General features: G+C 28.9%; 2 protein-coding genes across 2 annotated transcripts; both read left to right on the forward strand.

The window, feature by feature from the left end:
- The first annotated feature begins 3909 nt into the window (after positions 1 to 3909).
- Positions 3910 to 6468, forward strand: LOC125838631 (non-specific lipid-transfer protein 1-like). Its single transcript, XM_049517678.1, has 2 exons — positions 3910 to 4023; positions 6070 to 6468. Exons 1-2 carry the CDS (start codon positions 3910 to 3912, stop codon positions 6466 to 6468), a joined length of 513 nt encoding a protein of 170 aa, XP_049373635.1.
- Positions 6469 to 10600: 4132 nt separating this feature from the next.
- On the forward strand, positions 10601 to 10966 carry LOC125838633 (non-specific lipid-transfer protein 1-like). Its single transcript, XM_049517679.1, has one exon. The coding sequence runs from the start codon at positions 10601 to 10603 to the stop codon at positions 10964 to 10966; it is 366 nt and encodes a 121-aa protein (XP_049373636.1).
- The last annotated feature ends 3950 nt before the right edge of the window (positions 10967 to 14916 follow it).

A 14916-nucleotide genomic window follows, 5' to 3' on the forward strand; every position in this document is an offset into this window, starting at 1 on the left:
AAATTTCATATTAAAATCTATACCAATTTCAAACAAATTTTATGTAATTTCCAAAAAAGAATGTTCAAATCAAATACATCATAATGAAATTACATTATACACAAACAAAATTTGAAAATTTTCTTTCCAGTATCACTATAATTAATTTATTTTTTTACGTTTGATTAGTATAACACTATAAATAAAAAATCGCAAAAAGAACACTAACCTGAAGGATCTCATCTACCACCATGCTCTATTAATATTATTAAGAAGCCGTCCATTACAAGTAAACAAAAATTATTGAATAAAAACGAATTGGAACTAGTTGAAAGTGACGACTAATTACAGAAAAAATTGAGAAGAGAGAGATCCGTTTGAACAAAAGAAAAAAAAAAGTTTTGAACGAAATTTAACTGCATTGAATTAAAAAAGGAAAACAAATATTTCATTTTTTATGAATCTCCTAGTTTTATGGCGCATACTAATTATCATTAATGAATTCAAATTAATTACTAATAAATATCCCTTTTTTACCTTATCTATTTTTCAAACAAAATGATTTTTATTGTTATTTTAAATCATTTTTTTATTTTAATAAAATATTAGAACCTGAAATTTTTTATTGTTATAACTTGAAAAAAAAAATAATATCATAATTTATAATTATCAGTCATATATGTCAATTATAAAATTTTCACAACATAAAATTAATATTTTATGAAACCTGCACACTCTAATTTTCATAACATAATTGTTGATTTCCACCCAGAGTTGAAACTACCGTGCAGTAAGGCGGAACCAGCATACTGTCAGAGGTTCATTGGAACCTCTTCACAAGAAAATAATACTATTTATACATGATTAAAATTATTTTTTATATATATATAGTAGATTTCGAACCCCCTTTAATTAGTTCGTAGTTTACTTTTTCACATTTTGAATTTCCTTATTAAAAGTTCTAACTCCGCCACCGATGATACTTGCCAATTGTCATAGTTTCTACCATTGAGTTATTTGACAAAATCAAAAGCAAGCTATGCAATATCCTATCAGAAAAATTTCATCATTGCTATGTATGGATTTTAATTATGAATAATTAGCTGGGGGAGCTGGGAATTGAAAGCTAATTTTGAGTTTATTAAAATGATTGACGTGTTGATTTTCAACCTGAGTTGGTAGGTGAAAGCATAGTGCCACTGCCACCATAAAAAAAAATGCAGCACTAAGTAGTGCAAGAAATTAAGTTAATTAAATACTTTTAGAAACTTCTTATTGGAGGAGAAAAATATTACACCCGTGCGATAATGCTTAGTTATATTCAAAATGCACTCCTTTAAAATTCAACATTTATTTTATTTATTATGTATTTTTTAGCAAATGATCAAGAGAGATTTATTATTTACTTCATACTATTCTTATCATTAATTAATTATGTAAAATATTAATAGTCAAATTTATATTTTTACAACATAATTAATAAGATTAGTTCAAAAAAATAAATTTCTAATAAACGTTTGGTTTTTCACCCATTATCCGTAGGTATAGCAATGGGGCGGACGGATGCAGAGCGGAGTGGGTTTAAGACTACGCGGGGCAGGATGAATTTAAGGTTGTGTGGGGCGGGTTGAAGTGTTTTTTTTTAAAAACTAATGTGGGGCGGGGCGGGTTGCGTGTATATGTGATTTTATGCGGGTAAACAAACTTAATTTTAACTTTTTACATGTTATAAGAGTGATAGAACATTATTTATAGTAATATAATATCTTTAAAGCTACTAAAGTATTGAAGATATTAAATGAAAATGGTTCAATAAAAAATACTACGATTTCTTACATGTTTCTCAATTGACCTCTAAAAATAATTTTTTAAGTCATTATCTATTACATTAATACAACTTGATAAAAAAATGAATTTATTTTTATGAATTTTATTTTTTGTATCAAACTTAACTAGAAAAAAGAAAATACTAAAAAAATTATGTGGGACAGGTTCATGCGGGGCGAAAATGAAAAAGGTTGTTATGCGGGGCGGATTAAAAATTTTGTGGGTTAAGCTCAACCCGCCCCGCACCACCCCATTGCCATCCTTTGTTGTCCGGAGCCCGTCCCGACTAAATTCGGATTGTGCACTGCAACTCCCAACATGATTTTATTCGTACATAGGGCTCGAACCCAAAACCTCTGGTTAAGAGTTGAACAGTCTCACCACTGCACCACAACCCATGTTGATCTCTAATAAATATTTGGAAGTTTTGACCAAAATAAGCTATTTTAAAAACCAATTCACCAAACTAATACGCTTTTTAAATTTTTTACAAAAGTAGTATAAACGTACTTCATGGTAACGTTTTAGGTTATTTTTATTTTAAAAATTCAATGGACAAAAACTGACGAAGTTGACGACGTTAAATGAATCAATGTTACTGTGAGTAACGTTTTAGGTGTAAAACGTTACTCACGATAACGTTTATTGAGAATCCAATCACTTCAACCCTGCAAATGCATAATCAAATCCTGCAAATTTAAAACGTTACTATTTTACTAAGAATCCAATCATGGGTCTTCGACTTCTGCAAATTTAGAATAAATCCTGCAAATTTAGCTATAAAACGTTACTTTACCTCAAAAACGTGTCTGTCAGTTACAACACTCTGTTAAAGTCATATTCCTCCATTTTTTAAACTGACCACGTATGATTATAAAATAAATGTTGTTGTAAGGAATGTTTTGCATATTCCAACAATATTCAACAAAACTTTACTTGTGTTGTCCATTGTTATAATAATATTCACAAAACTTCATCAGGTATGAATTAAATAAGTCAAGTTTATCATATTATTAAGAGATATTTTAAAATAATATTAATAAATTAAAAAAATAATTTTAAAGCTATAGTAAGAACTTAACATAATATGAGTAACATTTTATAGCTAAATTTGTAGGATTTATTCTAAATTTGCAAGAGTCGAAGACCTGTGATTGGATTCTTAGGAAAATAGTAACGTTTTAGGTAACGTTTTAAATTTGCAGGATTTGATTCTGCAGTTGCAGGGTTGACGTGATTGGATTCTCAATAAACGTTATTGTGAGTAATGTTTTACACCTAAAACATTACTCACAGTAACGTTTATTCATTTAACGTCGTCAGCTCCGTCAGTTTTTGTCCGTTGAATTTTTAAAATAAAAATAACCTAAAACGTTACCATGAAGTACGTTTATACTACTTTTGTAAAAAATTTAAAAAGTGTATTAATTTGGTGAATTGATTTTTAAAATAACTTATTTTGGTCAATGCTTCAAATATTTGCAATGCCAAGTAAAATGAAACAAAGGAGACTAAAAAGAATAGAATAGTTTAGTTGGTTGACAATCTGAACTCTCACTTTATTGGTGAAGGTTTGATTTATGTAATCTCCTCCCCATTTTCCCTTCCCTTCCCTGTCCCAATTTTAAAAAGAAAAAAAGAATGGACATAGTCAACGTACCCACTAGGCCACTACTAGTTAAACTCTACTAATATTAAATAATTTTTTTTGCACATAATAAAACAAATAATCTGGTATCAAAACAATGATCTTCACTCCTATATATAATCGTCCATCACCTTTCAACAAGACTACGAAGAGTTTCATTAATTTCCTTGTGAGACCTAAAATTTTATCCACTCATTTTTGTGTATATTCATGGCTATCTCAAAAAAGCTTGTTAAGCCCCTTTCTCTTTTGTTCCTAATTTACATAGTAATTGTCGCATCACCTTGCGTTGATGCGGCAATCACATGTAGCTCGGTGTTCAACGGCCTAATCCCGTGCCTTAGCTACGTAGTGAACGGTGGCAAGGTGCCACCGACTTGTTGTAGAGGGATCAAGTCCCTCTACAGTATCGCCAAAACAACGCGGACCGCCAAGGTGTTTGCTCGTGCTTGAAAATGGCTGCCTCAAGTGTTAGTGGTATCGATTTCAAGAATGCTGCTGCCCTCCCAGGAAAATGTGGGGTGAAAAATATTCCCTTCAAGATTAGCCCTAAAGTTGATTGCTCAAAGGTGAGATGAAGGACGAATTATTATGCATACAATATAAATGAGAATAAGAGTTATGTTGTCTCTAATCATAAAATTGGAACATAATCTATCTATTAAGTACTACTACGTTTTCGTGATTGTCTTTAATTTGATCCTTAATAATTGTATTGTGTCACCGATATCACACTGTTACGTCGATCAATAATGATCGATAGATCAATCAATTATGTATTTTGTTATTTGGAGGTATGAATTCAAACTTGGAAAAAACAAAATATAGCATAAGCTCTCATCTTTCAGTAGTTATAACTTCGTCGATTCTATTTTATGTGACGAGATTCAGATATGAGGATCAAATTAATAATTGTTTATATGAATTCGAATAATAAATCTTAAGTTCTTTGTTACGATAAAATGTACATATTAAGAAATACATTAAAAAATATTATTAATCACAATATATAGTTACCGCCTAATACCGGTCAAATATATGAACTAGAAGATACATTGGAGGGGAAATTATTGAGCTAGTGCTAGTCCCTCTATGTACTAGCTAACCCCACTACAGACTAATGGAATATTGATAATTGAGAAGTATATACTTGACTAAAATATATTTTTAACACCCCATCCTCTTGGATATCTATTTAATATAAATAGTACGTCTTAAAATGTCACTATAAAAAATCTAATGTAAAATATAGAAATCCATATATAAAAAGACAGAGAGAGGTGATAATACAAAATACAAAAAGAGAGGAGGGAGATGGATTCAGAGGATAAAATCTAAATGCATGTATGAATACAATAATACAGTCGCTTGACACATTAAAAAATATATAAATACAAATAAAGAAAGATAGAAATACAAAATATACACACTGAGACTATATGAACCTAAATATACATATGAATATATCAAATACAATCGCTCGACACTTTAAAAAATAAAAAATGAATACAGAAGGAGAAAGAGGTGAAAATACAAAATATAGAAGAGGGGAGCGGGGGGGGGGGAAGGAAAGAGAAAGAGGGAGAAAGCCGAGCAAAATTGAGGCAAGAAGCGAGACTTGTCTTTTCTTTTTAAAAATAATTGGACCACACATCTATTTGAACATATTTTGAAAGAAAACAAAATTTTATGGTTTCAATAAAAGAATAAGGAGATAAATTAAATTCAGCAATAATTTATCCATGTGTTAGCTAGTCCTTCGAAAAATTAATCAAAAAATTGAATTTTTTCCTCTTCCAATATTATGATGCATACACAAATTAGTAGTAGTATACGTGATGAGGTGAAAGGATTTGGTGGTGGATGTAGTGTGCCATCAGAGTGTTCTCGTGGGATTAAATTTGTCCTCAATATTACATATTTTTCTCTCAATAACAATATATAATATTCATTTTCATTTCAATTTATATGATATTATTTAAATGAACATGAAATTTAGGAAAATAATAGAGATATTTTATATTTGTAATACAAAATAAGATTAGAAAATCTTACACTTATATTCTCGAATAAAATATTCAAGAGGATACTCCATACAATAAAAGCAAAAGAATCAAACACAACTCTTATAGTCAGTACTAAAAATATGTGAATTCCCTAAAGACATTCATATTAAAATGTCGTCTTTTATTTCTTTAATTGAAAAAATAATTAAAAAATAAAATAATAAGTACAAAAATGAATAGTAACCTCAAGTAAAGATTAGTACAATTCAATCTAACATTTTCTTGTATCTTAGCTTTTATTGTCGGATGAACAATATTTATGGTTGATATTGATAAAAAATAAAAGGACCAATGACCATATGTACAATTAAGCCATGAATATTGGTCGACAATTCTTGATTCTACTATAAAATTAAATACGTTTGATCTATAATAATCATTCATCGAAAATATTTTTGACGAAAAAACGTTTATGATCAAATTCATCGGTGAAAAATACATATGTTTCTCATTTTATTTGAAACCTACTATATCAACTGGTTTTATACTTCACATGTTTGACTTGTCAACCTTTGGTTCATATATAAATCTATATATACATTTGAGTAGGAAATCACAACCATTTCCACAATGCTAAACAAGCAACTATTTCCTTTGCTTCTCATCTGCATCGCGGTCGCCGTGTCCACGACCACCGGAGCATCTAATACAGCTGCTGAGGATGCAATTCTTACGTGCAACATGGTGTATAGTAGCCTCGAACCATGTCTTGGCTACGTGTTAGGTGGTGAGTTAACTGTATCACCAGAGTGTTGTAGTGGAATTAAATCTATCCTCAACGCTGAACGTACAAGAGCTGACCGCGAGAGAACTTGTACTTGCATAAAGAGTGTTGGTTCAACCTCTACCGCAATTCCAATTAGCCGTGCTGCTCAACTCCCTGGATTATGTAAGGCTAATATTTCTTTCAAGATTAGTCCAGATGTTGACTGCTCTAAGACCATATAAGAATTTTTTTTTTTAAATTTTTTTTTAGCCATTTTATTTATCATGTTATTTTTCAATGTATAATGAGATATATTGAATATGTTTGTGTTAGTGAGTGTGGGATCATTGATGTCCCTTTATTTCCAAGATTCTATATATATTATATAATATATAAACTTGAATGAGGTTTGGATTATTGTTAATCTTTTCTTTCTTAATTTATTGATATATATATATATATATAATTGATAATAGAATTTGATCTAAGAAACAAATGATACACATGATAGGTTTGCAATACATAATTATTGTGCATAGAGTATAAACACATGCATATACATATATCAGTGTTATTTCTATAGTGATGCATCATACATTATTCGAAGAAAAAAATTGATAACAGTATACATGTAACATGTATCATGATTTCGTAATTTATACACAAACTTTAAAGTGTATTTAACAATGAAAGAGTTACCTTCTTGTTTGAATCACCTTCGATCATACATTTACCTTTTTTTATAAATGTATTTTTTGTATCTAACTTTGAATTTTTTTTCCTTTCAAGTAATTCTTCAGTCAATTGTTGAAATTTAATGGATTCATTGTCGTGTTCTAGAGAAATACAAAAATCAAATGATGTTGGTTAGGTGGTAACTTTGAATAGACCTCTTTCGAGTAGAATTTCCATTTGCCATTGATGAACAAGAAAAAAGATTGATATAAACCCTATTATTCTGGACTATATGCTAATTAATTAAATGTATCTTTTTATGGTTGCTCTTAAACATGGTATTATATTATGAGTAAATTTTAGGAATAGCACATAAAAATCATATTAGCGCTCTACAAGTACAATTTTGCTATTTGAGCTTCATAGCAAACCACCTGATTTGTATAAATCGCAGTGATTTGTATAAATCGGGCATTTGTGACTATGAAAATTGTGTTTGTATATGTATATGTTCTTTGTGTTAGACTAGAGTGGCAAGAGAGATTAGGAGAGAGGTGAGGGAGAGAGGCGAATTGTATATGTATATCAATTAGATAATTATATATATGTAACAACTATGTATATGTATCAATGATTGTGTTTGTATATCTGCATAAAATTTGAATTTGTATACAATTGAATCGAGTTAATATACAATTGAATCTAGTTAAAACATTTGTATTTGTATATCAAATCTCTCTCTCGCTTTATACAAACTCAAATTGTACATTGCATTTGTACAATTTGTGTTTGTATGAAGCAAGAGAGAGAGAAAAAAAAACAAAAGAAAACTGGGCAGGAAAATGCTTGTATTAGTATAATTATAAGTGTATATGACAGAGAAATATGTATTTGGTATTTGTATATACAATATCTCTCGGACTCTCGCTTTATACAAATACAAAAACAATTTATACATTTGTGTTTGTATAAATGTGAGAGAAGCGAGGGAGAAATTGAGAGTGGCGAGCAAGATTCAAGGGAGAGAAGCGAGAATGGCAATGTGTTAGCTACGAATTGGAATTAAATGAAATTGTAGCTATAACATTTATTTTGAATTAATAGTTTGTTATAATGCACACTTTTCCCTTATATTATTATGGATTATATGAAAATTAATTTAATGTGGAACAAAAAGAAATAAATAAAATAGAAAACGTATATATATATATATATATATATATATATATATATATATAAGTTAAAAATAGGAAAATAAATATTTTATAGAGAATGAAATAAAAATAATTAAAATATATAATTTTCAATGTTAATAATTGTACACAACAACAAAAACAAAAAAAAAAAAAACATTACCTTGTGAAATTTCACAAGTGGAGTTTGGGAGGGTAGACTACGTAGACCTTATCACTATCTCGTGGAGGTAAAAGCAGTATTTTTGAAAGACTCTTGGTTCAAGTGTAGCATTTTCAAATATAAAGAAGAAGAAAATAATGATGAAAACATAACAACTTATAAAAGAGACAGTATAAATCTTAAAAGAAAAAATATATAAACAACAACAAAATAGTGCAGTGGCCAAAACCTAGTAAACAGATGATGAAAAATATCGAAAAGTATAACTAAGAGAATACAGTTAGGCCTTATGTCCCCCTCTCTTGTAATTATTATATTATTAATAAGCAAGACATTTTTTGGAAGAAAAAAAAAACTAGTACAGCGACAAACACTAACAAAGTAAGACAACACTCCACTACTTACTAATCTTCTACCCTAATACGCGACCTTCAAACACTCATATAAGGTCATATCCTTAGTAATATGAAGTTGTGGGATGTTATGTCTAATCACCGCTCTCCAATATTTTTTCGTCCTACTTTTATCTCTCCTCATACTTACATTCAACCTCTTGCACCTCCTCACTAGAATTCTATGCATCTTCGACCGCTTCGCATGTCCAAACCAACTCTGTCCCGTATAACAAAGTTGGTCTAATCACCACTCTATAGAACATATCTTTAAGTTTTAGTGATACAAGACTCCAGAGGCTAGTCTCCAGTTTATCCATGTTGCACCAATACAAACTAATTATAAAATGTCCAATTAAAATAGGATACGTGTCCATATTGATCAGAATTTTAATTTCTTTTTCATCTTTCACCTGCTTCCAAGAGAATGATCACATTCCATTTGTCACCTCATCACCAAATTAAAGGATGTATTTATTATACTTTAAACTAACTTTGAGTAATAATATATGATCCCAATAAAAATAGAGTGTGTTCCTGAAATTTCAGTCATTGTTCAGAAGAGTTCTTATATCCTTTTCCTATATATTTCTTAATCAAAATTATCATGTACGTATTTACGTGAAAGTCATATAGTTCTACAACCTTGAATAGTTAATAGGATTTCATAAATTATTTACGTCTACAATCTCCTATAGGTAAAGTTCCTTATACCATGGACATGTTCGGTAGGAGAGGGAAAATGTTTTTCTAGAAAATATTTTTAAATAAATAAGTGATTTTTTTTTTTTTTTTTAGTGTTTGATAAGTATCAAAAATGAATTTATAACCTAAAATAGATTGGATTCCAATACATCTATATAGATATGGATCAAAAATGGTCCTAACGCACTTTTAACTCTTTTTTGTTGTTAATGGTGTACGTTAGGCTTTAATTTTAATGTCAATAGTTGTATAGTACTCATCTTCATCTGCTGGCCGATAGTTTCCCAATTTATTTTAGTTTTAATACTTTGTTGTAGTGATCCTACCATCTTCATCTGATAAGAAATATTATAATCGGATCAAATCAAATTAAAATTACAAATTCCATTTTTATAAAAATGCAGTTTATTTATAAATTTAATTTTTAAAATGCCACTTAAGATAATCGTTTTTCCAAACTGTCAATTTATCTCCATTAATAACATAGAACACACGTATCTCACATTTTAGATACGCGTTTTACATAATCAAAGATTGGTATCCTCGAAATGGGAAAAAAAAAAAGTTTTGATGTAGTATTTACGTGTTTTGAACAGTCAATTTCATTTCTCCAGAAGAATTCATTTGATTACTTATCATTTCGATATTCATTTTCAAAGAATTCCTCACACACACGTAGCACACACATCAATCAGCAATTCGACGTACACTACACTAAAAATGATTTTTAGCGGTAATTAATGAACGATAATGGCTTAATTTTCACTAAATATATTCTTTTAGAGGCAAATACTATTAACAATTACATTTTAGCATTCTTTGTAAATTCCACTAATAAAGCTTATTCTAGCGACATTGAATTTAATTAATGACAATTAACGAATGCTGGTAAGACTTTAGCACTCTATATTAATGTACATATATATTTATTATCGCTAAAAACTATTTTTATTTGTGTGATATATCATCATATGTCATGGAAATATATGTTTTTCAGAAAAGAGAAACCTTAAAGTAACCTTTTTTCAAAAACTTCCATTTTTTTTTTTATGATGAAACCTACTATATCAACTACTTTTGTGCTTCACATTTTTGACTCCATTTGTGTTGGTGGGCCAAAAACCTTTAATTGGTGTCTTGATATGGGGGCCAACTTGACTTTGTCAACCTTTGATTCATATATAGCTATATCTATATTTATATACATTTGATAAGGATATATCACACATCGCTTACCATATCCACAATGCTAAACAAACAATTATTTCCTTTGCTTCTCATCTGCGTCGTGGTGGCTACAGCCACCACGACAGCAGCATCTACTACAGCTGTCATGTGCAACTTGGTATATAGTAGCCTCAAATCATGTCTTGGCTACGTATTAGGTGGTGGACTAAGTACTGTGCCATCAAAGTGTTGTAGTGGAATTAAATTTGTCCTCAACGCTACACGTACAACAGCTGACCGTCAGAACCTTTGCAAATGCATAAAGAGTATTGCTTCAAGCTCTATTACAGTTCCAATCAGTCGTCTTGCTAAACTCCCTGGAATGTGTATGGCCAATGTTCCTTTCAAAATTTGTCCAAATGCTGACTGCTCTAAGATCAAATAAAACACCTTTTTTTAGTGCATAATGAGATTGAATATGCATGTTTGTGTTAGTGAGAGTAAGAATTCAATTTATATATATATATATATATATATATATATATATAAGTGACGATAAGCACACACCTCATGATCAACATGTGTGCTTATTGGAATTGTTAGTTGAATTAGAGGGTATATATGTTAATTAAGGCTTTTCATTTTATAACTTTATAATTTGTGTGCCTTTTTTCCTTATGAATGAAAAAATATTATATTCGTAGTTTATTTCTTCTTTTTCTTTTTTTACGTCGGGTCCACATTCATTTATTTCAGACTTTATTGGCAAGTGTCAACATATATACTAGAACCGTCAATATGGGCTATGTTTGTTGGGCCGATCTGACCTAGTTTGTGATTTAATAGGGATGTGCTAAGATATTTTGAGCCCATTTAAGAAATCATTTTTATCCCGATTTGAATAAGTCTGTTGATTTGTTAAACTTGGAAATATGGATAGGTCCGATCCGTGGGCCAAACAAAATTAAGTAAGAAATAAAAAATGAAATATAGTATTAAAAATAACAAGAGTCCAAACTCAAAATTTATTTAAAGTTTTAATTATTAAAATTTAAATACAAATTATGTTTATAAAATATATACAACATAAAATAAAAATTCCCTAAAATTCTAGGGAATCACTACGTAGGCCGTATCATATTTTTTGTGTTTTATTATGATCATTAGAAATTAGGTTAATATTTCTATTTAGCTATTTATACTTTTGCTTGAAATCAAACTTAATAAATATTATAAAGATAATTTTATTTGTGGATTTAATTAACAAGTAGTTATACTAACACCATATAATATTGTCTTGTCTATATTTATAATAATATTTTTAAATTATAATTTGATTTAAAAAACTATCAAAATATACTTTTTTTAAAAAAGGAATTAGCTCAACATAACCCGTAATCCACATACTTATGGATTGGACTGACTGTTTTCTGACCCAAAAAAAATCAGCCCAACGAATCTGTTAAATTTCAAAATCCGTATAAATTAGCCCGAATTGAATGGTCTAGCTCATGCAGATCTAATATATACGCACGGAGTAGACTAGCAGTCTTTGATGCTTATGTTATCATCACCATGTGGGTTCCATAGAAACTTACAATATTACAAGGCCAAACACATATGCAGACCTTTAAATTTGTCCTTAAATTTCATTTTGGCACTCTAACTCAATCTTGTTCCATTTTAACCCTTCAACTTTAATTTTTATGTTCCATTTTGGCACTTCTAAGTGATGTGGCAGAGTGTGTGCATTACACTTTCTCTAAGAGAGTGAAAGACAAATAAAAATAATTTCTTTAAAAAAATAATAAAAGATTGCCCTTTAACTCTATTTCTTTTATGTAACACAAAATACTAATTTTATGATTTCTTTATTTCTATATATGTTATTCAACTGCAATTTTGCATTTTAAAAATCGGCGTCATTCGTTAGTTATTGTAAAAAATTAAAATTGACGGATGATCATTGATTTTTTTGTTATGAAAGAAAGTAACAATTTCTTTTTAAGAGTTTTCCTATATTTTTGCGTGAAAAATAACCGACGAAAGTGCGCCAATTTTCTTTCTTAAGAAAATCAATGATAACCCAACGAAGTCTATCAAGTATCAACATTTTTTTATAGTGTTATTAATTAGCAATGAACATGAGTTTTTTTTTCCTCGTATTTAGTTGAATGAAAAATTAGAAAGTTGATATTTGAGTTAGTCCAAATAGACTAGATATGAAAAAAAATAAAAATATGTGGTGTTATTTAATTTAATTAATTAATTTAAAAAAGAAAACCAACACACTTTCGTCGATTATTTTTTCACACAATAATATACAGAAACTCTAAAAAATTATTTTTTTTAAAAAAATGATGTTCATCCATTATTATTTTATTTTTTTCAAAAAAAAGATATGTCATTGATTTTTAAAATGAAAAAGCGGAAATGAAGAACATAAATAAAAATAAATAAATCATAAATTCAGTATTTTGTGTTTAAATGATACAATATAAAATTGAGTTGAAGGATTAAAATGGAACAAGACTAAGTTAGCATGACAAAATGAAAAATGGGGGCAAGTTAGAGGAATTGTGTATGTGTTTTTAATTGATTTTTGTGTCATGGCATGACATGTGAAGTACACACATCCCACTTTGTTGATTCTTTGGAAAGAAGTGTCAAAATGGAACATAAAAATTGGAGTTGAAGGGTTAAAATGGAACAAGGTTGAGTTGGAGTGTCAAAATGAAATTTGAGGACAAGTTTAAAAGTCTGCATATGTGTTTGACCATATTACTAACTATTTAAATTCAAATTGTCCTATATTTGAGGGAATGATATTCATTTTATTTGTCCAGTTTTAAAATTTAAAAGATAATTTATTAGTTTATTCTTAATTTATTTTTATTAATAGTTATTTTTTAAAATATTAAATTTATTACATTCAAAGAATGATATAGTAAACTGTCATTTTATTTATTATTTTATTAAGGTCTATGCAAAGTCAATACTAGACATATAGTATGGACAAAGGGAAGTATTTATTCAAAATCTTAACTTTTCATGTTATTAGTCGGGCAAAGGGAAGTATTTATTCAAAATCGTAACTTTTCATGTTATTAGAGGACTAATATTCCTTTTATTTTAATTTGTTTGTCTGATTTTAACTTGATAAAGAATTTAAGAAAATAAAAAATATTTTTGTATCTTCTAATCTTTAACTAATAATATGTAGAATATATCAAAATAATCTTTAATTTTGTATTCTTAAACATGTTATGTAGAAAATTAGAATTAAGAAGTTATCAAAAAGAAAAAGAGACATTTCCTTTTTAACATACTAAAAGGAGAGTAAACCAAACGAATTAAAATAGGGGAGTAATTCTTCATTCTTTATCTAAAGCTCCAATAAAAGACATAATAATTTCGAGAATAACAAAATTCATTTCTAATTATTATAAAATATTAACTTAAGGTCGATGTTGATCCCCTGCACATCACGGGCTCCTCCTAACTAGTATATATATAAACTAGAATATATAATTTCACATTTGGTCACTTAATTCTTTTATTATATTCGTATTAAATATGAGCAAAATAAATATTTTATTCATTTTGACGCATTCATATTTGATCGACCCACTATTAAAGATGGTAACATTAAGAAAAACATGTTAACAAAAATTAAGAGAGATCAAAGGTGTTTTAGAAAATATTAGAGATGATATTAACAACAAATTTTAACAGATTTTATCATCTCAATGTCTGGAACAAGCCGAGGTGCATTTCATATTTGAGTCATAATTTCTACATAGTGCTCACAAGAAAATGTATAGATACTAACAAATTAAAGATAATCTTTATGAGATGATAGAATTAAAGATTTTAAATTCTAGTTCTAGTAAGGAGAAAAAAATCCTATTAATTAGGGAGTGGTTCCTTACGAGATGTTCTGTCTAATCGCCTCTTTTCAAATTTTTTTGGCCTACATTTACCTCTTCTCATGCCTATTACATCCAACCTCTCACACCTCCTCACTGGACATCTACACATCTTCGACCGCTTCACATGATCAACTTTTTCCCATACAACAATGTCAGTCTAATCACCACTTTACAGAATATATCTTTAAATTTTGATGGCACTTTTTTATCACACAAGACTCTACAGACAAGCATTCAATTCATTCATGTTGCACCAATACAAATTAATTGTAAAGTGTCCAACTAAAATAAAGTGTGTCCATATTGATAACCATTCACCTGCTTCCAAGAGAATGAACACATTCTAAGTGTCACCTCACTGAAGGATGTATTTATTACATTTTAAAATAATTTAGAGGGATAATAGAACCCAACAAAAATAGAGAGTGTTCCTAAAATTTCATTCATAATTTAGAGGGGTACT

The sequence above is a fragment of the Solanum verrucosum genome, unplaced genomic scaffold, assembly GCF_900185275.1.
Source record: "Solanum verrucosum unplaced genomic scaffold, falcon-dt-bn FXZP01000182.1, whole genome shotgun sequence".
Lineage (NCBI taxonomy): Eukaryota > Viridiplantae > Streptophyta > Magnoliopsida > Solanales > Solanaceae > Solanum > Solanum verrucosum.